The sequence below is a fragment of the Stegostoma tigrinum genome, chromosome 22 (genome assembly GCF_030684315.1).
Source record: "Stegostoma tigrinum isolate sSteTig4 chromosome 22, sSteTig4.hap1, whole genome shotgun sequence".
In the NCBI taxonomy this organism is placed as follows: domain Eukaryota; kingdom Metazoa; phylum Chordata; class Chondrichthyes; order Orectolobiformes; family Stegostomatidae; genus Stegostoma; species Stegostoma tigrinum.
Window position 1 is genome coordinate 21,785,933 of NC_081375.1, and position 21,842 is coordinate 21,807,774.

Genomic DNA, 21,842 nt, shown 5'->3' on the forward strand with positions numbered 1-21,842 from the left:
TTCTAAAGGTGCATTGGGTAAAATTTGCACTGGAATTCAATCCCAGACACACGAGCCTTGAATGGAGAGGTTTACTAAGGCTTCACTACCAGAATTCAAAAAAGTGTCACTGATGAAGTGAAAACTCAGAATAACAACTTGTACACTATATTTTTGTCTTCCTTTAGGGATCACAAAATTTCTCCTTTCTGCCCAAAGAATTTTGGGAATGGGTTATTTTGAAGCTGGCATTAGACACGGGAGTACTTTCTCACAGAACTACATTTATCTCTACTGCGTTATGATTTTGATACAGTGTAATTTTTCTTCTGCAACAGGTATGTAAATATTGGCTCACTGGCTTTCAGCGGCGACTCCCAGTTCCTGTCAGCATCAAGTAATACAGAAACTATTCACATCTTCAAACTTGAACAGCCCAGCCAGAGGTACAGTAGTCCTTCAGAATTTCCCCAAGCAAGGCTGGACTAGACATTTAACCATTCACATTACTTTCTGTCGGGACAGTTTAACTAATAGGAAGGACCAAGTCCAGAGTTCTAATGTTGTTTTTCTTTCAGTATAGGCTCCGCTACACAAGTTCAGATAGTTTATGCCTGACTCATGCACTATGTCATTTTGTTTACCCCATGTCTACAGATTCCAGCAACCTTCCTCGTTTCTCAATCTTAACAGTACAAAAACAGAGATTTGCATCTGACTGTATAAATAGTCAATCTGTCTATCTGGCTGCTTTAATCACTAAAGTACTAGCATATGTATTCAGGGAATTAATGTGGAATTAGTTTAATAGGAGGATTATGCAAAAACGAACTTTTGGCGACACCATCTGAGTCTTGAGTTATTCTGTCTGTGTTCTTGCAAGAATAGTTGTCCCAAATACTGACTGCATATATTGAGTATATTGTTCAGCACAGGCAGTGTAAGTGAGGGAGATTTGTCTAGTAGTAGCCCACCAGTAAGTCAGCAATTTCGGTTCTCTCTGCGTGGCCGCTAGGTGCTGTGTTATCTCTGTAGATGCCAAAACAGACTCCTGTATCACACATAGAGGTAGACAGCCACCATCATTCCTGATGTCAACACTTAGATGTTGACATTTGGAAGAGAGAATGGCTAGGGAATTAATTGAACTTGTCTGTGTTGTTCCATGTTCATGATATTCTGGAAACTTGTTCAGGATTCCTGATAATTTGGGCAAGATACCACAAAGCTGTCAACAATCAGATATATGTACCATCGGGACATGGGTGCAATTAATTGATCATAAGCTATGACCACACGGGTGATGACTATATGAGGCATTTTACCATTTCTGGCTCTTTGAAATAGCTATCGAAATGGTCTCACTCCCTTAATCTTGATGCTTTGCAATCTTCTTCTTCAAATATTTATCCAATCATTTTAGAAAGTTATCACTGAAGAGGCTTTTGTTTTGAGTTTTCTCCCTACTTCCCGGTTCTTCTGCTAATTATCTTAAAGAGGAAGTTAGAGAAAAGGAAGGTATGCTTAGACTGATGGTGTAGGAAGGTGACCTATCATTCCTGGAGCATGGACCAGTTCTTCGGGAGTTCGGAGTTGTGCAGGCTTCCACAGAGCTGGAACCAATTTCTTCGCAGGGGTTCACTAGTGTTGTAAGAGTTAGTTTAAATTATAATACTGAGGACACGAGGCTGTAACATTAGCTAGAGGAAACAAGGTGCAAAAGGATTTGGGGAGACAGCATTAAAATAAGAAGTTGTATGATCTTAAGTGGTGTCCAACTAAAAGGAAATGTAAGATGTTTTTAGACAAATTTGCAAATGGATGTGTATCAATGCGCTAGGTACAGTACTGAAGTTGGTGAGCCACAGATTCAAATTGCCGCATGCAAATATGATGTCGGGGCTCCACAAAAGGGCAGGAATTTTTTTAAAATTAATTCATTTGTTGAACATGGGCATCAATGGCTGGGTAGCGTTGCTTGTCGATCCCTAGTTGCCCTATGTGGTGGTGAGCTGCCTTCTCAACATGGCAGTCCACAATGCCATTTGGGAGGGAATTCCAGAATTTTGACCTAGCAACAGTTAAGGAATGATGATCTATTTCCAAGTCAGGATGGTGAGCGGCTTGGAGGGGAACTTGGAGGCGGTGGTGTTCCCATATGCTAGCTGCCCTTGTCCTTCTAAATGGAAGTGGTCGTGGGTTTGGAGGGTGCTGTCTGAGGAGCTTTGGTGAATTTCTGCAGTGCATCTTGTAGATAGTACTCACTGCTGTTACTTTGCGTCAATGTTAGAGAAAATGGATGTTTATGGATGTGGTGCCAATCAAGTGGGCAGTTTTGTCCTGAATTGTGTTAAGCTTCTTGAGTGTTGGAATTCAGCTCTTTTGTCCATGTTTGAACTAAAGCCTTATTCTATTTCAGAGTGTTCCATTTCAGTGCCCTGTGTTCCTGCTAATGTAAACAGTTCTCCCTAACTACTTAATCAAAACACTCCATGATTTTGACCATGCGAGAGACAAAGTCCTAGCGTCTGGAGCCTCTTCATGTTAAAATGAACCTTTTCCTCATGTTGATCTGCGACTCAGTTGCCAATATTTACCAGAGGTCAGCAGAACAGTTTTGAATTTGAAAAATCCAGAATCTCCTCTGATCCTACAGAATTTAACGACAGGGTATGAGAAAGTCATCGTTTTGTCTCCATTTGTTTTGATGCTGGACTAGTTTATGAACAGGGAGTAAGGAGGGAGTGATTGGGAAGGCAAGGATGGGGTGTAGGTTGGAGGATGCAGATCAGGGATCAGCAGGGGACACATGGGAATGCAGAGGTTGAGCTGGGGAGTGTTATTTACCTACAAGCAGTGCTGGAAAGGGGCTTACTGCTGTTTCCAGGAGTCCTTACCTGCCTTTTACTTGATAACTGGCCAGCCAGGATTATTTTTAAATTGCCATAGTAAAATCTGAGGCTTACAGACCTGTTTCGATATTTTAAGTGAGAAGTCTGCTTCCTGGGAGTAAATTGGTCATCCATCCCCTTGTCTCTTCAGCTTGAATATCCGCCCTTCTTAAAACTAGAAATAGATGGGTTGAGTTAAGTTTAGAATTTTTAACATATAAAATAGCACAGCCAATCTGAACCCACCCATTTTTTGGGAGACTAAAGCTCTGTCATTTAAAAATATCACTCAGCTATAATGTTTAAATTTTCCAAATATGCTTAACTGCAGACCCAGCGCTTACAAGATTTTAATCAAAAAAACTTCAATTCTTCAAAGGAAAACAACCACTAGAATTCCTCCACCCTAACAGCAGGCCTATTTTGGTTGCAGTGCATTTTTCCACCACACAGAGACACTACATAACCTTTTAATTTTAACTACGATCCAGCATAAAATGAGTCATACATTCAGTAACTGTTTTTTTCTTAAATAGATTGCGTGCATAATTAGGAACCTCCCTGAGACAAGCAACTTCCTATCTCAACGTGTCCTTTTCAGCAAAAATATTACAGAAAACAAATTAACACGTGAACTTCTTTTTCAGAGAAAATTAATGTTTGGTTATCAGTTGGCTGCCTGGTAACTTTCAGTCTCTACTGGCGGACCCCTGACATAGAAATATTGCAGCTTATGTTTTTACTTGAACCTTCTTTGACGAGATTCCTTCAACAGTGCTACAGCTTAGAAGTACCAGTGCAATGTATAACAGTACCGAAGCACCTGCAAGTCACACAGCATCCTGACTTGAAAACATAGAATTATTTCTTCGCTGTTGCTGGGTCAAAATGCTGGAACTCCCACCTGTCCTAGAGGTTCAACAAAGATGCTCACCAGCACCACCTCAAGGGTAATGGATGCTGACCTTACAAGCGACACCCATAACCCGTGAACGGTTAACAGGAGTTTTAGTGCCCTCAGCATAGACCTAACCACCACCATTGAGTGGGCTCCCCACATTCTCAGTCTGCTGATTACTCGGCCTGTAACTAAACACCTTCCTTGCAACAAAGCTTCTTTGAGCCCTTGACTCTCAAGTGATCAGATATAGAAAAAGGATAAGGTAGCTCAAAGGGAAATGTGCAAATTGAACAATAAAACACAAATTAAATCCTGTGTCTTTATGGTTATATGCTGTTTCATCTCATAGGAGTGTAAACAATTGTGGAAGAGCCAAGTAGCATTAACCTGCAGCTGCATTACACAGTTGTGATCCATCACAGTGTTTGAAAAAGGTTTGGCCTTGTATTCATTTCGATCAAGTTTGAATGAAAAATAATGCTGAGGTAGTGTACACTGACAGACTCAATGTCGAGTCCCTGATCTCTGAAATGTATCCTTGGTTACAGCAGGCCCCAAGAGGAATCTCCTACTTGGAGTGGATACATGGGAAAGATGTTTATGGCAGCCACTAACTACCTCCCTACCCAGGTATCAGGCATAATAAACCAGGACCGAGCATTTGCCACAGTGCGTCTCAACTTCTCTGGGCAACGAAGCATCTGTACGCTTACTGTGTAAGTAGACATGACACTGTTGACTAGCTTTCTTTGTGAAACAGTAAACAAAACAATGAAAGAACTGTGGGTGCTGGAAATCAGAAACAAAAACAAAAATTATTGGAAAACTCAGCAAGTCTGACAACATCTGTGAAAAGAAAGCAAAGTTAACATTTCGAGTCCAGTGACACTTCTTCAGAGCTAAGTTTTTTTTTCTGTTGTTGGCATTTTTTAATAGTTTGGTCTAAACGTAGCTCTTTGGGACTTTTTTTTCTCTTCTGTCCTTCAGTTACATGGAGGGAAGTTTTTATTCTGGCCATTCAAATGTATGAACCACCAGAGAACCATCAATAGGTATGAAACTATAAAGTAAGCTTTGAAGAAATCCACAACAAGCAGATGATAAGTTTGCCAGGCGTGAATGCATACTGTCTTCCATGCTGGGACTGCAGTTCCCATTATCTTTGCAGACAGTATGGATGCAGGTTTGTCCAGTCAAGGCTTAGGCCCCACTGCACATTTTGGGTTTGAATTTCAGTCAAGAACTCCCCGTTTCGTTCTTCAGATTGGCATTGAGGATACCATGCCAGTGCTTGAAAATCAGGAAGCTGTCTTGGTATTAGCCACATCACTAACAGCTAGCTTCTCATCACTGTTTGTTTGAAGTTGCTGTGTGAATCTTAAGGATGATGAGGAAAGAGTCAACAAGGTGTGGAGCTGGATGAACACAGCGGACCAGGCAGCATCAGAGGAGCAGGAAAGCTGATGTTTCGGGTCTGGGCCCTTCTTCAGAATTCCTGCTATCTTCAAGGAAGGAGTTAAGCTGGTTAGAGACTGAAGAGGTAACCTGTGTATGGAATTGAAAGAGGCAGGTGTGGTTTTTAATCAATGCATCTTCACAAAAGAAACAGGAAAAATGCAAATGTTGTAGCTGAGGTAGAGTATGATGTATTGGAAGGCATAAACATAGGCATAAACAAGATATTCTTTCATGAATTTTTAAATTGAAATCATGAACATGTCCTTTGGAAAGTGTTTGTGATCAACAGGATGTAGGATGTTGAGAAAACCATCCTGGGCTGTAATATAAGCCACATTTTGTTGTTACAAAATGATGAAAATATTGCTGCATTGTTTAAGGTTTAGTAAGTATATTGTTTTGGTGAACAGGATACAGAAATTACCTCGACTTCTTGTTGCTGCCTCGGATGGATACCTCTACATTTACAATTTGGACCCTCATGATGGTGGAGAGTGTGTTCTGATAAAGAAACACAGGTAAATGCTTATTCTACAGTTACCATTGAATATTTTGAAAACACTGCTGGCAAAGCTGCAGACTGCCCAGTGAATCTGACTTTAAACATGGTATGATTTAATTAGAGTACCATTTTGTAGTTAAGTGCCTGAAAGCAGCATCAAAAACAGAACGAGTTTGCAAGCACTATAGCGCAAAATATAGGTGTGCCATATCTCCACTGTGCTTAAGGTCAATCTTTCAAATTATTTATTTGATAAACATTTGAGAAAGAGTACAAGATATTCTGTAAATTTTGATTTGCGCACTAGCTCCTGATTTATATCATTGTTGTCAACTGATAGGCAGCACATGTAAAGCCTCACTGCATGTGGTCCACAGTCATGTCTTCACTTCCAATGGAAATATTTGTCATGTAGCTGACTGGAATAGTTACTATGCTGAGCAGGCAACTGAGGATTTTTGTGGTTTAGACTGCCCTTTCTTACTGATAGAAGCTAAATTTAGATATTTCCCTTTCCATTTGATTTTTTTTTAACTGTTGTGGAGGTTGCAAACTTTACCAAGGAACATTATTTGGCTGTCTGCCTTCAAATGATCATTCTGCATGCACCTTTATCTTTCTGCTCCCCTTCTCCAAACTGACTCCACTGACTTTGCAGAGTAGTTTCTTTATTCCTTACTAGTTAATTGAACTGGTGCCTTCGGTAGGAATCGGCTTTTCCATATAATACAAGGAGATACAGGAGGCTCTGTGTCACTTTGGCCGTGTCCCTATCTCTGGGCCAGGAGGCCTGTGTTCAAAGTTCCACCTGCTCCAGAGGCACACAATAACATCTCTGAACAGGTTGCTCAGAAAATATCTGTAAGGGTCACCCTTCTTTATGACATCATAGTAACCTTAAGTCATAAAGAAAGGGGTCACCCTTCACTTGATTCTTTTCTCTCAGGTACAAAGTCCAGCAGCAGCTCTACCCAACGTGTGTCAAAACTGGGAACTTAACAGGAAGAATTCTCCTCAAGGTAGGTAGCCTATGCTGTTCCTTGGCATTTTTTATCACGTTTTGTTCACATCATTCGTATGCAATAAGAACACATATTGCAAAATACGATGCATGTTGGTCAGGAACTCTGACATTTACAGAATGCACCAGGTTCTTTTTAATATAACTCTGATGTGAAGTACTTAGAAAATGGTAAATGTACAACACGGTTTTGCTGTTTGAAAACTTTGAAGGTGCACTGTATCCTACTATATTACACCTTCATTGCAAGTATTATAAAAGGAGACAACTGGTTGTAAATGCACTTGTTTCTGAATCACAATTCGAAAAATTGTACATTGTGTGTCTTTTATTGTTAGCCAGAGGGATAAGCAACTTTACCATCTTTTGAACAACGCTCGAAGTTATGGTCTAATAACCTCATGAATGGGAACATAATATTCTCCACTCAAAATTTACTTGCAGTAGAATTTTACAACGCCAAAACAGGCATAGCATCGCACAAACTGTTCCCAGTCTGCTTGAATTAATACTTCAAAACAGAATTGCTGACAGGTTTATCTTGAGGTTGCTACATGAGATTGTTGAGCCACTTGCTAGAAAAGAGGTGATGTATTGTTATCTTATGTTTTCTCAATATATATTGGAGTTTGTTCTCCTGTTTGAACTGGAATCAAATCTAAGGAGCCCCATTTACCTTCTACAATGGATGGGGACACCTACATCTGTCAGATGCAAGTAACCCCAGTGCATCTCAGTACCATATTCAGAGCCAGTTCACAAGTCACCTCTAGCTGTGGCTGTTTGGAATGGGACCAGAACCTAACCCTATTGAATCAAAGGAGGCATACTGTCATGGTCACCACATCCAGGCTTGATGAGTATCTACAAGAGGCCAACCTGGCATTTAACAAATATGTTGTGGTCTTCACATTTTGGGCTATCAGGAGTGATTTTGAAACTCTCTACCACTTAATGGCAAGAATGGGAAAAGCTCACATGTTGTAAATATGTTGGTGACTGTTAAAGAGACAATTCTGTAGAAACCTCTTTAAACAAGAATATTATGATTCCAGCAGTTAAACCCAATGTTTTATCTGGCACTGTTGAAATTATTGATTCAATATTGCACTTTTTCCATCTAAATCAATGGGAAATAAAACATAACTTGCTGAATTATAACTTGATGATATACACTGATACCACAGCATGCCTGAACATCAAGGCAAGGTCCACTGGGACTACTGATTAGGGCTATTTCTGAAAACACAATATTTCTCCTTGCATTGATGTTGTATGGCAGTTGATAGGAGGATATGAGAGAATAATTCTTATCCTCCACTGAGGACTAACCACACTCATGGTGTCAGTAATGTTCGTAACTTGTTGGAAATGAGGAGGTAAACTTATACTCCATTTAGCTTTGAAAATGCGACATCTGTATGGAAGCTCAGATTTTGACATTTTGGATTTCTGCATTTTTTGGGGGTGATTTAGGCTGCAGTATGAAGACGACAACAGTGACACTGCCAAATCTGACTTGATGCCTTCTATCTCACCAACCTATGCAGCAACTGTTGCCAAAACCAGCTTAGTACCTTCATCATCCACAACACCAGGTATCAACTCAATCTCAGCCACTCAGAATTCCTTTTATTGACTGACCAAATGATCATGCCCTTTGTTCCAAGTACATCACACCAGGGAGCTCTGTGAGCTGTACATTAGTGTGCATGGAATTTTAGTAGGTTACAATATCTATTGCACCGTGTATTGTGACATTATGATAATAACACTGCAGTAATAATCCAAAATGATGCTCTGGGGTCAAGGGTTCAAATCACTTCATGGCAACTGACGGAATTTAAATTCAATAAAATCTGGAATTGAAATCTAGCCATCTGCGGTAACCATGAAACCGCCGTCAAATGTTGTGAGAAATTGCATCTCTAAAGAGAAATCTGCTTTCGTTTCCTAGTCTGTTTATATGTGGCTCCAAATCTGCAATTACGTGGTTGATTCTTAACTGCCTTCTGAAATGGCCTAGCAAACCACTCAGATCAATTGGGGCAATTATGGATGGGCAACAAATAGTTGTGATGCTTATATCTCATGAAAGAATATATTATAAAGTGGGGAGCAAGGCATGCTGGAGAGTAAGGCCTATGGAAAATATAGGCTATCAAATACATTGCATAAGGAATTATTTGTGCTGACATCTATATTATGTTGAACAAAGTTGTTGAGGGGTGGACTAAACAATGCAATATACTCAACATGGTGTGTAAGATTCACTGTTATTTAACATTTCCTTCCAGGATATTCTGAGGATGGGGGGACTCTGCATGGAGAGATCATTCCTGAACATGAGTTTGCTGCTGGACCATTGCACCTGGATGATGACACTGAATTCCCTCCTGTGAGCATACAGAATAACTAAAGCCCGAGCCAACGCTTTGTCACTCAAGGTCAAGTGTTAATCTGAAAGATAAGAAGAGTGTATCTCAGTAGCAAACACACGTTCATTCAACAGTGACGCTGGCCCCTACCATTTTGATTAACACTTAAAGGAATGCATGGCATCAAAAAGTGACACAAGTTTATAACTGTCCTTTGTTTAGTTTGTTCATATATATTCCTCTTTTGCATTTTGTGGCACGTAGCATGATCAGTGGAGAGTTTGGAATAAACAAATAAAAAATATTTTCCCATAAACTGAGTATGTACATCAGCAGCCAGAGAACTGAAAGCCCAGAGTACTGAGATGTGCCGTCAGCCTATAGGTTTCCCGTACGTCTGCAACTTTGCAAGACCTGCACAGAATGTTGCTGTTGTTAGAATAGAAGTACCAAATTTTGCGATATTGTTATGTAGACCGATATCTTGGAAATCTTACAGTTCTGTTTAATTTTGCAATATTTGCTCCAGGTATAGAGTGATCAGCCACCCCCATTTAAGTGTGACCATGTCTGTACCCTCAGCCCAGTCAGGTTCTTGCACATTTTGAAAGGAAATGTAGAAATGTTCATTTTGAGCCTTAAATGTTAACAGAAAAAAAATCAAATTGTCTAGTGGTTTGAACAGTTTATTTTTGCTTGTGTTCAGCAATTTTCACAGTATAATTAACATCTTATACTTAGTGTGTTGATTGCCACTGCAAATATTAATTTTGTACTTTCAGTAATTGATAGGATACATTTCTGCATAAATAATATAGTTTAGTAAATGTTTACCATCAAATTAAAAGTGAAGGACTGAACCCCAGTGCTCATATTTGATCTTTTAAAATTGAAACTTCCATAATCTAGACTCCACCATTGGATGGGAAGCAAATTTAAAAGATCAGAAAATATTTCTGTGAAGGACATGGAACATTTTTATTTGTGAATAGATTTGAGGATTTGTTTTAGCATCTGAACAGTATCTTTTTTCCAGAATCCATTTAGTTTTAAAACACCATTATTAACTAGTCTTATTCAAAGTATTTCTGAGGTTTGCTATTGCCAAGCAACATTACATTTTTACTTACATTCTCACAGTAATCACTTTGATGGAAATGTGGCCTGGTAGCCTGGGTGAGTTACAAAAAAATGTCAATATTCCAACCGTATAAATTGAAAAAGTAAACCAAGCCGCGGCAATTTAATCTATTGATGTAAGCTTAAAAATTTAATATAGAAATAATCACTAATACTTTTTGCCCAGATATAATTTTTTTTTAAAAATTAGATTGAAATGTTTTTTCCCCATTTAAGGGTAGGACCTCAAGATTTCTTTGAAGAGTTTTGCTATACATACACTGATTTTGCAACATTCAATATTTACATATTATTGACATCGTTTTGACATTACTTTTAAAAATAAAAAGTGAATGCTTGCACGTGATACATGTGCGTGAATATGTTATAAATGACAAGTCAGTTTACTGCTGGTCCCTCTACTGTTTATATTCTTAATGATGGAATTAGCTTCTGAGGTTTATTTTGTTCTCCATTTCCACTCTTCTGTCAGTACAATTTCCTAAGGACATGTCTGAACGTTTATTCACATCACATGCACTCTAATAGTTCAATAGCTGTTGACAATGTCTGGCACCATTTATTCAGTGCACAGAGGTTTTACAGTAATGGCAGTGAGTGGATAGAAAAGTCACTGAGTGACACATATATGTGGTCAGGAAATAAGAGTTTTTATTATTTTTAATGACCTTAATGTTCTGCCTATGCCATCAATTTGGAATTGAATATCGGCACTTTTTATTAGCTTTATGAAAACAGTCTCTGTTTTGGTGCTCACGACCACTGACAAGGATTAGGAGTTGATAGGGTCGGATTTGTAGTGTCTTGATGGGTGCTGTCCATGGCATACTGCCAGGTCTCTGATTGAGGAGTGTTCCATTGTTTTCAGTGTCTCACAGGGAAAACTATTGGCCGGGGATGCATTTCAGCTGTATTTTTGTCATTGATCAGGTTTTTACAGTAACTCATAAGGATATTCTGGCAACTTTTTTTTTCAGTCTGGCTCTCCAAAGTGCTGCTCAAACCTGACTTATAGATTCAATCTTTGAATAATAAACTGCGTTGTGATAAGGCATTCTAATTACAAAGCATTGCATGCATTTGAGGCTGGCTGCTTTCCTATAATGCGCATTATAAAAGCGGGTTGATCAGAAGAAAATTTGTAGACCCACATTTTCTGAGTTGAATTCTTTGTACTTAGAATTACAGCTGATAGATGAACTGCTTCCTATTGCTTCCTGTTAAACTGTAACAGCTCTCAAACTAACATCGAATCAATTCAACGACATGCAGCTGCACGCAAATATTGATTCAGCTGGGATCCCATCGGACATTTAATTTTCTTTGTGGCTGAACATGATCCCGCACAAACCGTCAAAATTATTTTGTGTCTATTTGTACTGAAGTCATTGTAGCATAGCTAGGTGGGGCCTGGGAAAAACTGCAGAAGGCTGTATCATGACAACAACATTGGAATTTGTAGAAACAGCAAGACCTGCCCTTTCTTGGGAGACTAGCCTCTTCTCTTCAGAAACATTCCTGATTCTTTACAATAAAAACAAAACCATACTTGAAAGGATCAACGGTCAGGCAGCATCTGCAGAAAAAAACAGGGTTGATGCTAGAAGTTTGGCGTCATGACTAAAATGGATTTGGACTCATCGAATCCTACAGTGGCCGTTTCACTCATTAAGTGTGCACCGACCTGCAAAGAGCATCCCAACCAGACCCAGCTCTCCCATCCTGTTCCTGTAACCCCTCATTTACCATGGCCACTCCACCTAGCCTGTATATCTCTAGACTGTATGCATATCTGTTTCTCTTCACAGATGCTGCCTAACTTGCCTGTGATAAAATATTATCTTGACCTTGAAAACATTACCCTGTTTCTCTACATAGATACTGTCTGAACTTCTGAGTATTTCAAGCATCTTTTTGTTTTAATTTCAGATTTTCTTTCTCTGCAAAATTTCACTTTCCTATTAGTATTTCTAATTCTTACTTTGATAACTTATTTCATATTCAATTTAATGTTGAGCAAAGAAGATTTTTTCCTGGATTTTCCTTTTACTCCTGACTTCTTTTTTAGCCTTTGACCTGACTCCCTCATATTCATACCCTGTGTTGTCATGAACAAAGTTTGAACATTTTTCAGTGCTCTTTCCAGTTATCACTTTGATGACTATTTTTTTGTACAGAAAGCAGCTCAGATAAGAACTAAGAGCAGGAGTAGGCCACGCGGCCCCTCAAGCATGGCAAGTCATTCAACAAGATCATGGTTGATCAGCCCCAGGCCTCAAATCCTCTTTTGTGCCAGCTCCTCATAGCCCTCAACTTTTCAATATGTCATAAGTCTCTATATTTCCTCTTTAAATACTTGCAGTGATCTTGTCTCCAGAAGTGTCTGGGGTAGAGACGTCCAAACATTCACAACCGTTCTTGGAGAAGAAATTTCTTGCTATCTTAAATGAGTGTCCCTTTGTTCTGAATTGTGACCCCTAGTTCAATGTTTCCTCACTAACAGAAACATCTTTTCTACATCTATCCTACTGAGCCTACAGAATCTTGTATTTTTCAATAAGATCACCCCTCATTCTTCTAAAATATAATGACTGAAGGCCTAATCTGTTAGTTCAGCCTACTGAACGTGTTTTGAAATGCCTCCAGTGCCAATATATCGTTTGTCAAATAAGAGGACCAAAGCTGTACACACATCACAATCCATTGCACCCACACCACAACTCACCACACCATGGAGTTCCCAGTCTCGGTCACCCTGAAACCACGTCTCTGTAATGGTTAACAAGTCACTTTCATTTATTTTTATTTGTACCCAAAACTTACCCATCTTGTTACAAATGTTGTGTGCACTCAGGCAAAGAAACATAAGTTTGGACCTTTTACCACTGGCTTTAATATCTGCTGTCACGCTTTAGTTATCGTTGACCTCTTCACTACCCTGTAACTTTGCTGTCTCATTTATTTTGAACTTTTTAAACTTCTGTTTAGCTGAACCTCTTTCCCCCTACTTCCCCAACACATTAATTAGTTTAAAGCCATATCTGCAACCATGCTTTTAAAATTCACAAGGATACTTGACCCAGCATGGTTTAAATGCTGGGGAGGCAATGGCCTAGTGATATTATCGCTAGGCTATCAATCCAGAGACCCAGATAACATTCTGGGGACCTGGATTCAAATCCCGCATTGGCAGATGGTGGAATTTGAATTCAATAAGAATTAAGAATCTAATGATACCCATTGTCGATGTCAGGGGGAAAACCCCATCTGGTTCACTCATGTCCTTTAGGGAGGGAAACTGCCATCCTTATCTGGTCTGGCCTACAAGTGACTCCAGACCCACAGCATTATGGTTGACTCTTAACTGCCATCTGAGCAATTAGGGATTGGCAATAAATGCTGCCTCATCCTGTTAATGAATAATAATTTAAAAAAAGATCCCCTTATCCAATGGAACGGTTCTCTCTTTCCCTAGTACTAGTGCCAGAGCCCCATGAATAGTAATTTACTTTTCATACGTCAATCTTTGAGCCATGCATCTACCTCTCTAACCTTAGTTACCCTTTGCAAATTTTCTCATGGCTCAGGTACTAATCTGGAGATTGTTACCTTTGTGGTTCTGCTTTTTAATTTAATCCCAAACAGCTCATAATCCTGCAGCAGAACCTCTTTCCTTGTCCCACCTACGTTGCTGGTGAAATAACTCATCACAGAGTCATCCGTTATTTACATGTGGGGAGTCCTTGACACTGATCCAGCTCCCTGAAAGCCAGCTCTCGACCGCTTTGCGGAACACCCATGCTCGGTTCGCACTAAACAACTGCACCTCCCAGTCAACAACCATTTCAACTCCCCCTCCCATTCCTTAGATCACATGTCCATCCTGGGCCTCCTGCAGTGCCACAACGATGCCACCCAAAGGTTGCAAGAAAAGCAACTCATATTCCACTTGGGAACCCTGCAGCCCAAAGGTATCAATGTGGACTTCACAAGCTTCAAAATCTCCCCTCCCCCTACCGCATCCCAAAATCAGCCCAACTTGTCCCTGCCTCCCTAACTTGTCCTTCCTACCACCTATCCCCTCCTCCCACCTCAAGCCTCACCCCCATCTCCTACCTACTCTCTCCATTTTCTATCCACTTCCCCCTCTCTCCCTATTTATTTGAGAACCCCCTTCCCCTCCCCCATTTCTGAAGAAGGGTCTAGGCCTGAAACATCAGGTTTCCTGCTCCTCTAATGCTGCTTGGCCTGCTGTGTCCATCCAGCTGTACACCTTGTTATGTCAGTGTGCACAGGATGTCTGAAACTCCTGTTCTTATCTGTTAGCCAGGGCTCCCTTATTGGATCAGATTAACATCTCCAATCAGAGAACCCACACTATGAGGTCCATCTGGCTGACCTTGTCACGCTCAGTACAGCTAGCATCTACGTGAACCACTCCCACTTCAAATTTTCACTAGACCAAAAGTTATGTCCTGAACTTTGATACTAGGCAGGCAACCTGGACTCTCATGTTGTTGTAACAGAGAATGGTATCTATTCCCCAAATGCTACATTTTTCTTTTCTCCCCTCCTTGAATGATGTTCTGGGCCGTGATGCTGTGGTCATTTTCTCCTCCTCTCTGCATTCTGTGCCCTTGTGCAAACCAGGAGCGAGAACTTTGTACTTTTTGGGCAAGGGCACTGACTGAAGCTGCTCCAAAGCTAAATTCAGGGTTCGCATACTTGCCTCACTCAGAGTCACACCTATCGGCTCCTGACAATAGACCAAATTTGATATGCTTAATCTAAGAGGCGTGGCTGCTTCCTGAAACACATGCCCAGGTAACCCTCATTCCCTTGGTGGGTCACAGTGTTTGTAGCCCAAGTTCCAGCTCATCAACTCCCAGCTGAAGTTCCACAAGGAGCCAGAAACAGCCACAGACATGGACACTGTGGATCTCATCAGCATCCACAAGCTCCCACATATTACAGTTGCAACGCATCACCTGCCCATGTCTATTGTTTTAAAAGTGGACTTTGTACCTGTACGGTTCATCTGCAATAACATCACCTGATTTAAACCACTTGGTTCATCAATAGAGGTGTAGAAGAAATACCTACGATCACCTATCTGTTTTCTGTGACATTGCACTTTGGCTCTGATTGTTGGAAACAGATTGAAGGGGCTGTCTGCCATTGGGTTTTATTTCATGCTGCCACTGTCCTTCTCACATTTGTCCAATTTGTTTCTTTAGGAAACTGTTGTTATTGCACACTTATTGAAGGGGCTGTCTGCCATTGGGTTTTATTTCATGCTGCCACTGTCCTTCTCACATTTGTCCAATTTGTTTCTTTAGGAAACTGTTGTTATTGCACACTCTCACGCTGTTTGAAGAAGATGCTGACCCTGTTCTCTCACTCACTCTTCATGAATCTGCTGCTTTCACCAGCAATAGTAAATTTACAGCAGTTCATTAACATTTTTAAGTGCTCAAAATCCCCAAAATTTATAATGTTTTTCACAAATGACTGAACGCTGGAACTTTCAGACAGGAGTGTTGAATGTAGAAACATGTGGCTCCTTGTAAAGTCTCAGTAGAATCTTAACTATGTCTCCAATTCTGGAATATGGATTTTTTTTTTAAAAGCCAATCCCGACTTGTCACTGGGATTTTCTCTAAAATACTCCGGTAACATGGAGAAGATGTACAGTTGAGGGATTGTCAACTCTGTGATAGGGAACCGGTCCTGGTTTAGGAGAGTCCCAGAAAAGTGATGAAACCTCGATGTAGAGCTTATGGCCATTTCTGTCTTCAATGAACCAAAAAGGAAAAAAGGGTGCAGCATGGTATTGAGTTTGGTTTCCAACATTAAAAATAATGAAGCAATGTTTAGCGTGGTAGATTGCAGAAAGGGATTAGTCTAAAGTGAAAAAATGTGAAGGGCTACAGGGAAAAGCTAGGGGAATGGGACAGGCTGAGTACCTCTTAGTGACGATGATTTGACCTATTTCTGTGCTGAATCATTTTATGATTCTATGAAGAGGATCTTTCAGCATGTGAGCTCAGCAAAAAGAATTAATAAAGAAAATTACTGAGATGGTTAGAACTGCACATGCTGGATATAGACATAACAAGGTGTGGAGCTGGAGGGACATAACAGGCCAGGCAGCATCACAGAAACAGGAAAGCTGATGTTTCGGGTTGGGACCCTTCTTCAGAAAAATGGTCCCGACCTGAAATATTGGCTTTCCTGTTCCTCTGATGCTGCATGACCTGCTGTGTTTCTCCAGCTCCAAACTTAATTTTCTTTTATAAGGAGACAAAATCCTTTTCTGTTTGGTCAGTTTTGTTCTGTTTTTGTTGTTCTATGTTACACCTGCTGCCATCCAATTGTTTCTTAAATATCCCTCAGTGGGTGCTGGGCAATGTGTATGACACATACTTTCTAGATGACTATTTCTATCAGTAATAGTTTTTGACTGAATTACAGTATCACAGTGGCTCAGTGGTTAGCGCTGCTGCTTCACAGCAATAGGGATCCAGGTTTGAATCCAGTCTTCAGGAGCTTGCACATTTTCCCTGTGTCTGCGTGAGTTTCCTCTGGGTGCTCTGGTTTCTTTCCGTAGTCCAAAGGTATGCAGATTAGATGGATTGGCCATGCTAAATTACCCCTTGGTGTCCTTGGATGTGCCAGCTGGGTGGGTTAGCCATGGGAAATGCAGAAATAGGCTGGGGGGCTGGGGCGGTGGGGGTGGCTGGCTCTTTCGTGGACACTCTAGGGACTTTGTTTCTAGTGCTGCTGACAGATAGATGTACAGAAGCAGCAAATGTAAAAGTACCCGGAATGCATCTTCCTGTAAATTCTGTGTGAGAGAGGAGAAAATCACACATTAGTGAGGTTGCAGTTGGAAATACTCTAACACACAATACTTCGAAGCAAATCAAAACTTTATCCATTTCTTTCCTTGCCTGCACATTTACAAATTAGCACTTCATTTTCCTTCAGGTTCACCCCTCCTGAATCCAGATTTTTTTTTTCCCTAAAAACAAACTGTGGATTCCAGAAATCTGCAGCTTGAAATCCTCAGCAGGCCTGGGAGCAATTATCGAGAAAAAAGCAAAGCTACCATTTCAGGTCATTTTTCTCTAGTTTCTTCCACATTTCCTCCATAGCCTCTCCAAAATTAGCGTATTATGAGGCCCACATTCTAATCTCTTGACTATGTTCCCACTAAACTACTGCCCACTCAACTACACCCTGACCGTCCTCATGCTCAGTGACATTGTGAGTATCTTGCCCTGTTCTGGTTTTGTCCAAGTCTCTTCCGACACCTATGTTATCAATTCACATATAATCAAACCCCCAACCTCCATTTCGCTTACCTTGAAAACTACTCTTCCATCTCCATAACAACATCTTACACTAATTATGCCTCCACTTTTAACATAAATTGTGCCAAGATGCTTCATCAGACCATTATGGATCAAAAATGATGCTGTCCTGAGGGAGATGCTCAGTCACAAAACCAAAAACTTAATTGAAGAGGTGGGTTTTAAGAAGTCTTTTAAAGGAAGAAAGGCCCCCAAACTGCATTTACTCTCCAAAATTCTTGAATATATTGTTGATTCCAGAATCATGTTTACTTTTTTATTGGGTTTCTGATCTCATCACCAAGACCACCAATTTCTGTCATAATAACCTCCTCCCTCTTTCCCTTAGTCTATCTCACATTGAAACCTTCATCCAGGCTTTTATCACAGCTGATCTCCCATTCCTCACCCTTGAAACTTCATCTCAGTCAAAACTTATGCTCTCCATATCATCCTATGTAAAGCCTTGCTCATCCATCACCTGTGGCTTACTGATCAACATTGACACTTTGGTTCAAGATATTCCGACTCAAAATTCTTATTCTTCCATTAGATTCTGACATGGTATCATTCTTCCCCATCTCTGTATCATTCATCAAGCTCACATCCCCCTCCTTACCCTAATTTCCCCCTTTCTGTGAGGCTGTATCAATGGTCTGGACTCCTACTGAAAGACAATGATGAGATTAGATTAGATTAGATTCCCTACAGTGTGGAAACAAGGCCTCTTGGCCTAACAAGTCCACACTGCCCCTTGAAGCATCCCACCCAGACCTGTCCCCCTATAACCCACAAACCCCTGAACACTACAGGCAATTTAGCATGGCCAATCCACCTAACCTGCACATCTTTGGACTGTGGGAGGAAACCAGAGCACCCGGAGGAAACCCACGCAGACACGGGGAGAATGTGCAAACTCCACACAGACAGTCACCCAAGGCTGGAATTGAACCCAGGTCCCTAATGCTGTGAGGCTGCAGTGCTAACCACTGAGTCACCGTGCCGCCCACTTCTCCTTCAGTTTGGGTGAGAGTCAGTGTTGAGCATACTCATGAGGCTAGGAGTTGTGTAAATCATCTGTACCTCACCTTCTCAAAGGCCTTTCTTGTCTAATAATTTGTCTGTTGAAATATGTAGAAGAAATTAAGAATTGACTGTGTAATTTAAACTCTCACATGAATAGGTACCTATAGAAAGAAATATATCTCCACTGGCACAGCATCACAAAACAGAACATTGAAGCATTTGGACTGATTTAATCAAGTGTTAAAATCTCTTAATGGGTAAATGTTGAAATATGACATGATGCTTGCAAGGCAATTGTGATTTGCTTCAGTAAGGAGTAATTTCTTCAGGCTCATTTGAGATACCTATTACTTGTACTGCTGCCTATGGGACAGTCATCTTGTTAGATATGTGAGTGTTTGAGTAGGAATATCTTTGTGTTACCAGAATGTCATGTAGCAAACAAGATGCTGGATTTTGATTTGCACTTTTGGTGAATTGATTAATCCATTTTTTGAAAATTATTTCATACTATTTAATTATTAAATTATTATTACAATTAAAAGTAGAGCCTTGTGTAGTGTTGTAGAGCAGAGAGCTCTAGGGGTTCAGATACATAATTCTTTGAAGTTTGTATCACATATAGATAGGATGGTTAAGCAGACATTTAGCACACTTGCATTCATTGCTCAGACCTCTGAGTATGGAAGTTGGAACATTGTGTTGAGATTGTACAAGATGTTGTTGAGGCTACTTCTGGTGTACTGTGTCCAGTTCTGGTCACCCTGTTATAGAAAGGATATTATTAAGCTGGAGAGGGTTCAGAAGAGATTTATCAGGATGTTGCTGGGAATGGAGGGTTTTGAGGAGAGATTAGATAGGCTGGGACTTCTTTCACTAGGCCCTAAGAGGTTGAGGGGTGATCTTATAGAAGTTTATAAAATTATGAAGGGTTTCAATAATGTGAAAGGCAAGTGTCTTTTCCCTATGATGGGGAATTTCTAGACTAAGTGGCATATTTTTAAGGTGATAGGAGAAAGATTTTAAAAAGACATCAGGTGCAATTTTTTTACAGAGTGGTTTGTATGTAGAATGATCTTCCAGAGAAAGTGGTGAATACAGGTAGTTACAATGTTTAAAAGACATGTAGATAAGTACATGAATAGGAAATGTTTGGAAGGATATGGGCCAAGTGCAGGCAGGTGGGATTACTTTAGTTTGATTGGTCCAACCAGCCCAGGCCAAAGGGTCCATTTCTGTGCTCAATGACTCTATGGCCATTAGCCCATTTATGTTAAACAGGTTAGAACAGAACCAATGTGCCAACTGAAGAAATCAGACCTCGTTGCATCAAGACTATAAAGAAAACAAGCCATCAATGTAATTTTTGAATATGAATTACAAAGTCAAATGTACTATACTGGAGAGTGTGATATTTTATTTAATGCAGAATACTTTCAAAAGCAAAGCACTGTGATAGCTGGCAATCTGAAATAAGAAAAAACAGAAAAAGGAGCAAATACTCAAAAGGGCTGCCAACTGCGAAAAGAGGTGAAGAAAGAGAGGGCAGAGTTTTCTTTTTTTAATCTAAAGAGTGGGCATAAAGCTCGGACAGAGTTCCCTTCGGTGACATGCAGCTGTGTTATTCTTAGCTCATTATATGTGAAAACCAGGTTAAAATGCCACATTTTATGAGCGGGCAGGTAGGAAGTTCTGAAGGCCACTAAGGTCATGCCATCAGGATGCCTTATTTAAAAGGCCCCCAACAGCATTTTACTTTTTGTGCCACTCAGGAACATCACTCAATCTCTGCCCGTCCATTTTTCCACACGCAGGTGAAGATTTGAGACCCGCTAAAAGGCTACCCCCTGCGTTAGTGACATTTCTCTAGATTCTGCTGTAGGATGTCTGAGAGAATATACTGTTTCTGAGGGATGGCAACAAGAGGCTATTCAGAGTCACCAAGGCAGCCTGGATCAAGGTAGATACAGACCTCAATACCTGTGGAACTGTCAAGACAAACTGAATCTAACAAAAACTGCTTCATGTAAATTAGCAGTCTAAGCTTATGGCTGCACAGGATTGTCACACACATGACGTTTGATGCCTAGCATCTCCAGCACATGCTTTATATGTAATCAATGACTTGTCACTTCATTACATCTCAGACATCTGCCAAAATGAAAAGGAGTTAGACCAATCAGCCGTTCACGTACCACCAGCTTACCAACTAGGAGAACCTACACATCTGAGAGCTTTACATCAAGGCTTTTCATGACACAAGGTCACAAACACAAAATATTTCTTTAATTTGAACACTTTACAGTCATATCAGGCCCATGCAACACATGAAGCTTTACTGATTTCCTCTTTCAGAGGCAGAACCACCTTTCAATCAGAACCATTAATTCCTAATGCCCCCCCATACCATATTCTTCTTACTAGCAATGTACGCAGACAGTCAGAGCTCAATATCCCTGCCTGTTCTTTATCAATGCTAGCACAGTGTTGATGCACCCTAGTTAATGTCTCTTAATGGTTCTCTTCCGGAGGAGAAGAATATGCACTATGAAATGGGAGTGCGCAGACAGTGTGGCAGTGGGCCGCACCTGTCATCAAGCTCCTCATCCCCTTTAGAGGGTAGGCTGCTGAGGTGGCAATCAGACAGAGATGGTGCCTGTGCTGAAAAAGAGATTGGATTCCTACCCAAACATGTATCTCATGGTGATCCCATTGTTGTTCGGGAAGTTTTGAGAGAACCCAGACATTTGAGAAAAGGACAGGATTCAAGCCTGCAAAATCAGTCAGGTGGACCACACCCACTTTTTTTTAAAATAAAAAGCCACATTTAAAAAGGGCCTTGCAGTTGTTACCGCAATTTTGGCTGACAGCCCATAACACTGAGTTTCAAAGTCACCAGCAGTGATTCCCAGTTGCACATGAAGCACCAACGCCTCAGTAAAGAATAAAGGTGACGGCTCATAATACTAACACATGTTTGCTTTTCTCGGTGGTCTCTGGGTCCCACCTTACCCCCATTTCCCCCTCCCCCACCACCAAACAAAAGCCAGGGCAAAGAATAGCATGAGCCCTAGGCTCAACCAAGAAGCCCCTCACATCATTGTCTCTGAGCTGGAACAGCTGGGAATCTCAGAAGAGGCACCTTCCACCCCCTGTCTACCAGCGCACACAGGCTGCACCTCTCCATTGCT

The 21,842-nt window shown here is 40.7% G+C and overlaps 1 protein-coding gene across 7 annotated transcripts in view; it reads left to right on the forward strand.

Annotated features, from left to right (window-relative positions):
• The window catches only part of wipi1 (WD repeat domain, phosphoinositide interacting 1), a 103,994-nt gene that overhangs the window by 77,342 nt on the left and 4,810 nt on the right, over positions 1 to 21,842 (forward strand). For 3 of the 7 annotated variants that reach the window (XM_048554860.2, XM_048554858.2, XM_048554855.2), the window contains 5 exons: positions 318 to 425; positions 4,320 to 4,487; positions 5,640 to 5,747; positions 8,229 to 8,350; positions 9,050 to 9,150. In XM_048554860.2, coding sequence (XP_048410817.1) covers positions 318 to 425; positions 4,320 to 4,487; positions 5,640 to 5,747; positions 8,229 to 8,350; positions 9,050 to 9,150 — 607 coding nt within the window. Of the gene's footprint in view, positions 1 to 317; positions 426 to 4,319; positions 4,488 to 5,639; positions 5,748 to 6,677; positions 6,751 to 8,228; positions 8,351 to 9,049; positions 9,171 to 21,842 lie in introns of those variants that run through there. The other 4 variants (XM_048554856.2, XM_048554859.2, XR_007249851.1 and 1 more) reach the window with 4 other exon arrangements.